We start from the raw sequence: 10,154 nt of genomic DNA, 5'->3' as shown, positions 1-10,154 counted from the left end.
AGCCACTGCCTGTTCACCCCGCTATCTTCCAGAAGGCAAGGTCAGTACAGGTGCATCAAAGCTGGGACCTAGAGACTGAAAAACAGCTTCTATCTCAAGGCCATCAGACTGTTAAACAGCCATCACTAGCACAGAGGGGCTGCTGCCTATATACAGACTTCAAATCATTGGCCACTTTAATAAATGGAACACTAGTCACTTTAATAATGCCAATTTAACAATGTTTACATATCTTGCATTACTCACCTCATATGTATTTTCTGTATTCTACACTATCTATTGCTTCTTAGCCTATGCCGCTCTGACATTGCTCATCCATATATTTATACATTCTTATTCCATTACTTTGATGTGTGTGTATTAGGTTTTTGTTGTGGAATTGTTAGATATTATTTGTTAGATATTGCTTCACTTTCGGAACTAGAAGCATAAGCATTTCACTACACTTGCAATAATATCTGCTAACCATGTGTATGTGACCAATAAAATTTTATTTTATTTGATTATGGACTAAATGTTCAAATCCTGTTGCATTAGGATTATTTTGATGCAACAATATAGGTAAGTTTAAGAGCCTACAGTCTGGAGTCTGGAATCTGAAAATATAGATGAACATAATTATAGATTTGTGTTAACATTTTACAAAGTAAAATTAGATAGTCCTATTTTTTCTAAGAGGGTAGTTACAGTGCCTTAAGTACCCTTGACTTATTCCACATTTTGTTGTGTTACAGCCTGAATTCAAAATTGATTAAATGTTACTAACATGTTTTTAGTAATGTATAATTTTCATAAGTATTCTAAACCCCTGAGTCAATACTTTGTAGAAGCACCTTTGCCAGCTATTGGGTAAGACTCTAAGAGCTTTCCACACCTGGATTGTGCAACATTTGCCCATTATTCTTTTCAAAATTCTTTAAGTTCTGACAAATTTGTTGTTGATCATTGCTAGACAACCATTTTCAGGTCTTGCAATTGATTTTCAAGTAGATTTAAGTCAAAACTGTAACTAGGCCACTCAGGAACATTCACTGTCTTCTTGGTAAGCAACTCCAGTGTAGATTTGGCCTTGTGTTTTAGGTTATTGTCCTGCTGAAAAGTTAATTAATCTCCCAGTGTCTGGTGGAAAGCAGACTGAACCAGGTTTTCCCCTAGGATTTTGCCTGTGCTTAGCTCCCTTACATTTCTTTTTTATCCTGAATAATTCTCCTGTCCTTAATGATTACAAGTATACCCATAACATGCAGCCACCTCTATGCTTGAAAATGTGGAGAGTGGTACTCAATAATGTGTTATATTGGATTTGCCCCAAACATAACACTTTGTATTCAGGACAAAAAGAGAATTGCTTTGCCACATGTTTTGCAGTATTACTAGTGCCTAGTTGCAAACAGGATGCATGTTTAGGAATATTTGTATTCTGCACAAGCACATAATACTGTAGGTACATAGTATTGTGTAAAGTAACTACAATGTTGTTGATCCATCCTCAGTCAAGGGGTGTGAATACTTTCTGAAGGCACTGTACATGTAGTTCAAGATGACTGCTATCATATTACATATTGTGCCAGTTTCACTTGTCTATTGTGTATATCAGTGAAGCCTATTCTATGATCCCTTTCATGGTGAGTATCAATCTTTGTCTTACCTGTCTCCAGGAAGATAATGTTACAATGCAAAGTATCATCACCTTTTATACAACCTCAGAATAAAGCCGCAACAACAATGGTTGACCAAAACAGTATACTCTTTCATGTGGATAATAACTACCAGAAAGCTAAAACAAACATGGAGCAATAAGCCAAATTCAATTCTTAATTTGCTATAAAAATGTAATTACTCCACCTTATCAATAAAAGCAACATATTCAATTTCATTATCATTAGCTGTGGCAGCCCTTTATTCCTAAAATATTAACACATCTGGCCAAAGTAGTTATTCAGACTGACCAGATTAGAGCCAACTGTAAGTAATTTGAATTCCCACACAATGTGAACACCACTGGGCTTTCTGAACTGATACACTCCTGAAAAGCCTTTCAAGCCAGATAACTGTCAAAAGAATTAAGCAGTCAATGATTTATCTTAACAGCAAAGATATAAACCTCTTTGGGCGGACAAAGATACATCTTAGTAAGCTGAGTCAGAGTCTGGGGTTTAGAGATGATAAGGAACCTGTTCTGGCTTGGGGGAGAAAGTGAGAGGAAGCCTTTAATTCCACAGGCCTGACAAAGCATATCAATTTGTAAAAGCCAGAGGTCATTTGGCGTTACCTCTCACCAGTCAGTCTGAACCTCTGTTAGCTAGCGGCTGGCACAGCTACAGTAACAACAACAAGGAGTCTGAACTGATTTGATATGACATAACACAAAGAAGAACAAATGACCTAAAGTGACGTGTGCACACAAAAACTTCCAACATTTAATTGTTTTGCCGCTAGCAGCTACTTTTGATGAAGGATTTACTTGCAGAAATATGTTATATTGTAGGTGGTAGTCTTAGCTGAATGGACTTTCACATATTGTACAGTAAGTGGCTCTAGGTTAGAGTATCTTCTTTTCTCTCACCTCGCTACAGAAAGGGGTTCTTCGGTTTCAACACTGACCCCTACTCGTTCCATCTTGGACAGTGGAGAAGAGTGATGGTGTGTTCATGCTACTAGGACCAGGTTGTGGCAATATTAAGGAAATACATTGAATAAAAAGCATGAATGAATCCCAAGAAAAGTTAATACTTTTCCTTCTGTTTAATGTCAAAGTAACATATAGAGCCTTCAGAAAGTATTCACACCCCTTCACTTTTTGCTAATTTTGTTGTGTTACAGTCTGAATTTAAAATGGTTTAAATTGAGATTTTGTGTCACTGGCCTACACACTATACCCCGTACTGTCCAAGTGGAATGATGTTTTTAGAAATGTTCACTAATGAACAAAAAATGAAAAGCTGAAATGTATTCAACCCCTTTGTTATGGCAAGCCTAGATAAGTTCAGGAGTAACAATGTGCTTAACAAGTCACATAATAAGTTTCATGGATTCACTCTGTGCCCAATAATAGTGTTTAACATGATTTTTGAATAACTACCTCATATCTGTACCCCACACACACAATTATCTGTAAGGTTCCTCAGTCAAGCAGTGAATTTCAAACAGATTAAATCACAAAGACCAGGGAGGTTTTCCAATGGTGCGCAAAGAAGGGCACCTCTTGGATAAAAAAGCAGACACTGAATATCACCTTGTGTATGGTGAAGTTATTAATTACACTTTGGATGGTCAATACATCATTTTTTACATTTACATTTTAGTCATTTAGCAGACACTCTTATCCAGAGAGACTTACAGTAGTGAATGCATACATTTCATACAATTTCATACATATCATACATTTTTTTTCTGTGCTGGCCCCCCGTGGGAATCGAACCCACAACCCTGGTGTTGCAAACACCATGCTCTACCAACTGAGCTACAGGGAAGGCTATCAATACATCCAGTCACCACAAAGATACAGGTGTCCTTCTTAACTCAGTTGCCGGAGAGGAAGGAAACCGCTCAGGGATTTCACGAGGCCAATGGTGACTTTTAAACAGTTACAGGGTTAAATGGCTGTGATAGGAGAAAACTGAGGATGGATGAACAACATTGTAGTTACGCCACAATACTAAACTAAATGACAGAGTGAAAATAAGGAAGCTTGTATAGAATACAAATATTCCAAAACATACATAATGTTTGCAATAAGGCACTAAAGTAAAACTGCAATAAATGTGGCGAAGAAATTAACTTTATGTCCTGAAAACAAAGCTTAATATTTGGGGCAAATCCAACACAACACAAGACATCACTGAGTACCACTCTTCATATTTTCAAGCATGGTGATGGCTGCATCATGTTATGCGTATGCTTGTCATTGGCAAGGACTAGGGAGTCAATTTTTAAGATAAAAAGAAACAGAATAGAGCTAAGCATTGGCAAAATGCTAGAGGAAAACCTGGTTTAGTCTGCTTTCCAACAGAAACTGGGAGAAAAATTCACCTTTCAGCAGAACAATAACCTTAAACACAAGGCTTACCAAGACGACATTGAATGTTCCTGAGTGGCCTAGTTACATTTGGACTTAAATCGGCTTTAAATGGCAAGACTTGAAAATGGCTGTCTAGAAATTATCAACAACCAACTTGATAGAGTTTGAAGATATTTTTAAAGAATAATATGCAAATATTGTACAATCCAGGTGTGCAAACTCTTAGAGACTTACCCAGAAAGACTTACAGCTGTAATCACTGCCAAATGTGATTATAATATGTATTGACTCAGGGGTGTGAATACTATGAGATATTTCTATATTTCATTTTCAATAAATTAGCAAACATTTCTAAAAACATATTTTCACTTTGTCATTATGGGGTATTGTGTGTAGATGGGTGGAAATAAAATCTATTTAATCCATTTGAATTTAGGCTGTAACACAAAAAAATGTGGAATAAGTCAAGGGGTATGAATAATTTCTGAGTACACTGTAACTACCCTCTCAGAAAATATAGGACTACCTAATTTTACTGTCTCTGCAATAAAATAGTGATCAAATGAATATCCTACATCTGAAGTCACAATTCCCAGTTTATTTGATTTTACTCACAATTAACGTTTCCATAAATTAAGTTAGAGTTGGCTCAGCACAAAAAAATACATGAATGCTATAACACAAAACAATTACAAAAGTCAAACAACAATTTCATCAAGCAAAAACTGTTTTAAGTGGAGGTAAATTATTATAACCTTAACGCAAGTCATCATTTAATCTAAGTAATACTTCTAATAGCAAAACCAAGGCTTCCAGAAAGACTCTGCCGCAGCTTCAAAACAAAATGTCAGCTTCCCTTTCACCTGCACCTTCCCCTGAGCGGCCGCACTTTAAACAAAACAAACAAGGCTTATAAAGAGAGCCAGTCCCATGTGCACACACATGAGTCAGTGTGTTCTCTCATGAGGCCGTATTAATTGAGTAGTCAATTGTTTCATTCTTTACAATTTTCTCTCCTCCAAAATGGTAGTGTAATTAGACCAGCTGACCTGGTTCTGAACATTGATGAAATAATCCTGTAGGTCAGTGCATTGTGATCTCGTACTGTATGAGAACATTTGCGTCATACGAATGTAAAGGTCAGAAGGGTATTGTTGAGACAAAAACAAATTTGGCCATCAAAGTATTGTTTGAGTTTCATTGCTTACTTCATGAAATATCATATTAGCATGTCAAGGGAACCTATCTGTTAAAGCAAAGCCACAAAGGAACTAGGCCATTGTCTGTTTCATTTCTGAAGACTAAAGGTCTCTTGTGTTTCATGAATTGCCACAAGGTAGGTGTAACCATCAAAACAACGCAATTATTTCAATACACGGAGCGGCTTTGACCTTGTTTCTGTCCAATCCCAAGAAGCCCTGCATGGCTATAAAAGCAACTCCATACATCTCAATAGAATCAAAAAGCAAGAGACAACCAGCAAAGGACACATTTTAATGTCCCAGTCAAGATATGAACACAGCAAGGAATGCAAAAATGCAGCTTCTCAGCTTTTTCCTTTTGGCCATGATGGTCGCAAAGAGCAATCAACTACAATTAAGTGACTGTGGGTTGAATTTAAGACGCCCAGCATACACTGATATCTCAGTAGCTTGCGGCACCAAATCGATTGGTCTGGCTATCCTCATCTGCCCTGCCATTTACACTGGCTACAACGAGTCCCAGCTTATCCTCAACAACATCATGAATGACCCAGCCTGCAAGGGAACCGTGGATAGAAATGTGACTCCACCGGTCTTGAGGTTTGAATTACCCCTCAACACGACCAATTCTTGTGGCAGCCTCTTCAGGACAACCAGTGCTCCAGGCACAGGGATATTTTCTGACTTCTCCAACATCCAGACAGTCAACATCAGCGGTGTGGTCCGATCATATGATCTCACCACGGGGACAGTCACTTACAACACTGAGTTGAAGTATTTTTACTCCTGTGCCTATCCCCTAGAGTACCTGATCAACAACACCCTAATTGATGTGTCAGCATCCTCCATTGCAGTGAAGGACAACAATGGTAGTTTCATCAGCACTTTGAGACTTGAACTCTTCAGTGATGTCAACTACACTACCCCCTTGGTCATTCCGAAACTGGGTCTTGAGCTGAGAACCAAAGTCTATGCCCAAGTCAAGGCCACCAACCTGACCTCCCAGTACAATGTGCTCCTGGACCGATGCTACGCCTCCATTTCTCCTCTACCCACTAACTCCACTTTCTTCAACCTGTTTGTCCCTTGCAACAAGGACCAGATGACCACCATGCATGAGAACGGGAATAGTCATAATGCCCGCTTCTCCTTCCCGGCATTCCGCTTCATCGAGCAGCAGAATGAGACCGTGTCCACCTACTTCCTCCACTGCATCACCCGTCTCTGTGAGAAGAGCAGCTGCAGTACCTTCATGCAATGTAACAGAAGGAGAAGGAGTGTTGTTCCTGCTCCCGAAGATGGAGTGACAGAGTACAAAACCCTCACCTCCCCTCCCATTACCACTAAAGCAGAGAGCATTGTAGCTTCAAAAGAACAACTCATGGGCAGCAACAACTCTAACTCCACTTCAGGTCTTGCGGTGACAGTGGGCTTCCTGGCCTTCGCCTGCATCATCGCCATTGTGATAGCAGCGGTCTTCTACAAGAGGCTCAACCATTAAAGGGGAGACTGCTCTGCTTGCACCAGCTCACAGTAGTGCTTCCGTCTGCTTGTCTCACAACACCGGTGGAGGACTGACTTATTCAGATTTGTTTACTTTTGGCCAAGAGCAGAAACTTTGTTTTGTAGATGTACTTTAGAATAATCTGCCAGACATCAGCAATTATTTTGTGTACATACACTGTAAATAAATCCTGTTGTTTTTATAGTAACTTACTGGCAGTCAGTTTACAGTAATGTACTTTTAAACCAAAGTTTTTTGGGAATTTACTGTACCATACTGTACCTTTTTTTTTACAGTAACTTACAGGTAACTAGCAAAAATATCAGGATATTTTTTTTACAGTGTACTTAAAACATTTAGGGATAAAATGTATATTTTGGAAAAGTTGATGTGAAGGGAGTTTGACAGTTTATCACATGCATAGCTCGCTTATTAGTGCTTTAGTTTTGCAAATGCATACATGCGCTTTATAGTTAAAAAAGGTTAAAGAAACAAAATAGTAGTATGTAGATAGGATAACAGAATGCATAAATCCCTTGATAAGATCTGGAGAACAAGGTGTTTTAATGATTTTAGAACAATGCCATCTCAGAAAAGTATAATCCTGAAATGTTAAAATGTATTCGGAGACCAGACTTTGTGTGGAGTATTTCTAAAGTGAACTAACAGTACCCTTCAAAGTATTGTTTTTGTTATTTATTCAATTGATCTAACTTCTTTATCCTAATAAAAATATTGCCACCTGCAGATCTATATCAAAATGGCCTGAGTCCAGAATTTGTATTCACTACCACATTCCTATGAATTTAACATTAAGACATCATTTTTCATGTCAATCCACAATATGTCCACACTCATAACATAACAGAGGTCATCTTGCTCACAATGGGTATTTTATGTATTAATTCAAATGATATACATAGTTTAAAGTAAATATCCATCAGACATCTGTATTGTTTAGAGTAGACAATACATTCCAAGAAAAAGGCCCTATAGCCCACTTCTAACACCAACATAATACATTCAGGGCAACAAACTAGATGTATTCATTTGTGCTGTTTACCCACATGTACTGTACTGCAGAAAATATTATAAGTGACTGCATTGTCCTTAAATCACCACAGAAGTAGGCAAAATGTGAGTATTAGCCACACTGGCAAAGATCACAAGAGTAGACTAGACCAGGTGGGTGCTATAATTTGATAGATAATGCATCACAAACATCTCAACTAGCCAGTTGAGTTGCCCAATTAGGGTAAACTAGAATTTGCATAGACTTTTTAAATAATACAAAAATATATACATTAATTAACATTATGTCTGGTTCAGTTACTTATAATGGAGGACAAGCCTAGTTAGATGATACATTTGTTTGTCAAATTATGAATATTCTAATATATGTAAATGCATGTGTTTACTGTTTATATGCTCATAATAACTGTAAAATGACATGTACTGAGTAATATTGTGAAACAGATTGAAGATAACAGGCAGACAGTAAATACTGAAATGAATATAAAAATATGTTTCTATTTGCACAGACAAAAAAATCCCAGAACAATATTTATTAATTGTCCATTATAGCTAACTTCGATTAAATGGAATTCCTTTCATGGGCAACTCATCCACCTGCTAAAGCATATTATTCAAGAATGCCTAAAATTATAAAACAACAACATTTTATTAATTTAATAATTCCAAAATTATGTTTTAAAGGTCAGCAACATTTTACATTTGTACTGATAATGTGTGATTAATGAGGTTTGGTTTTGCTAATGTTCACTTCCTGGTTTTCAACCATCTTTGAATGTCTGTTTAAAAAAATACAGGATTCTCATAATGAAAACCACATGAACATTTTGCTAAATTGCATTGGTTGAGATGATAAAATATGCCAAACAAAAGCCATATGTTTAATTTCATATAAAATTGGTTGTAAGAATTTGCTCAAATACCCAATTGAGCTGCTGCTAAATTGCTACATTGCTAATTTGTTTAAGAATTTGATGAAATGTTGTTATTAAATGTAACTTATTACTGACATGCTTTGTATTGACATGTTGAAATCACTGAGCTGTTGTTTAAACTACTAGCACACAGCTCAGACACCCATGCATACCCCACAAGACATGTCACCAGATTTCTCTTCACAATCCCCAAGTACAGAACAGACTATGGGAGACTCACAGTGCTACATAGAGCCATGACTACATGGAACTCTATTCCACATCAGGTAACAGATTGCAAGCAGTAGAATTTTTAAAAAAAGTACAAAATAAAATATACCTTTTGGAACAGCAGGGACTGTGAAGAGACACACACACACAGACACACCCAAAAGTATGTGGACACCTGCTTGTCGAACATCTTATTCCAAAATCATGGACATTAACATGGAGTTGGTCGGCTCCTTTGCTGCTATAACAGCCTCCACTCTTCTGGGAAGGCTTTCCACTAGATGTTGGAACATTGCTGCGGGGACTTGCTTCCATTTAGCCACAAGAGCATTAGTGAGGTCTGGCACTGGTGCTGGTCGATTAGGCCTGGCTCGGCATTCCAATTCATCCCAAAGGTGTCCGATGGGGTTGAGGTCAGGGCTCTATGGAGGCCAGTCAAGTTCTTCCACACCGATCTCGACAAACCATTTCTGTATGGACCTCGCTTTTTGCATGGGGGAATTGTCATGCTGAAACAGGAAAGGGCCTTCCCCAAACTGTTGCCACAAAGTTGGAAGCACTGAATCATCTAGAATGTCATTGTATGCTGTAGCATTAAGATTTACCTTCACAGGAACTAAGGGGCCTAGCCCGAAACATGAAAAAAGAGCCCCAGACCATTATACCAAACCAAACTTTATAGATGGCACTATGCATTGGGGCAGGTAGCGTTCTCCTGGCATCCACCAAACCCAGATTTTCCTTCAGACTGCCAGATGGTGAAACAGGATTGATCACTCCAAAAACGTGTTTCCACTGCTCCAGAATCCAATGGCGGCGAGATTTAGCTGCCGAGGCAGCAGCTAAAGATGATGCTTAATAAATACAAATACATCACATTTGTTACAAGTTGTTTCAGGTGTGTGTGTGTGTGTGTATGTGTGTGTGCGTGTGTGTGTGTGTGTGTGTGTGTGTGTGTGTGTGTGTGTGTGTGTGTGTGTGTGTGTGTGTGTGTGTGTGTGTGCATATGGGGGTGGGAATGTGTAACCATACAAATATGATTATGATGTGTGATATGAATAACTAATCCACAAAAACATTACACATTTAAAGTATACAAAAAAAGTGTATTTTTATGGTTTTTGTAATTCATGATCCAAGATTTGGACCTAATAGTGTGTAGGAGCAACTTCAATGTGATTAATTACAGACTACATAAACTGGTACAACAATCCCAAGAGATAGAGATAAAATCAACTAACTGCCAAAGC

General features: G+C 38.0%; 1 protein-coding gene across 1 annotated transcript; it reads left to right on the top strand.

Annotated features, from left to right (window-relative positions):
* Positions 1-5,590: 5,590 nt before the first annotated feature.
* LOC115160527 (zona pellucida-like domain-containing protein 1) lies at positions 5,591-6,724 on the top strand. Its single transcript, XM_029710695.1, has one exon. The coding sequence runs from the start codon at positions 5,591-5,593 to the stop codon at positions 6,722-6,724; it is 1,134 nt and encodes a 377-aa protein (XP_029566555.1).
* Positions 6,725-10,154: the final 3,430 nt, after the last annotated feature.

This window comes from Salmo trutta, chromosome 24 (genome assembly GCF_901001165.1).
Source record: "Salmo trutta chromosome 24, fSalTru1.1, whole genome shotgun sequence".
In the NCBI taxonomy this organism is placed as follows: Eukaryota; Metazoa; Chordata; class Actinopteri; order Salmoniformes; family Salmonidae; genus Salmo; species Salmo trutta.
Note: the sequence above shows the minus strand (reverse complement) of the source record. Positions and strands in the feature narration are given on the sequence as shown.

Excerpts from the sequence above, each read along its gene's own strand:
- LOC115160527 (XM_029710695.1), top strand. The coding sequence starts at position 5,591 with ATGGTCGCAAAGAGCAATCAACTACAATTAAGTGACTGTGGGTTGAAT.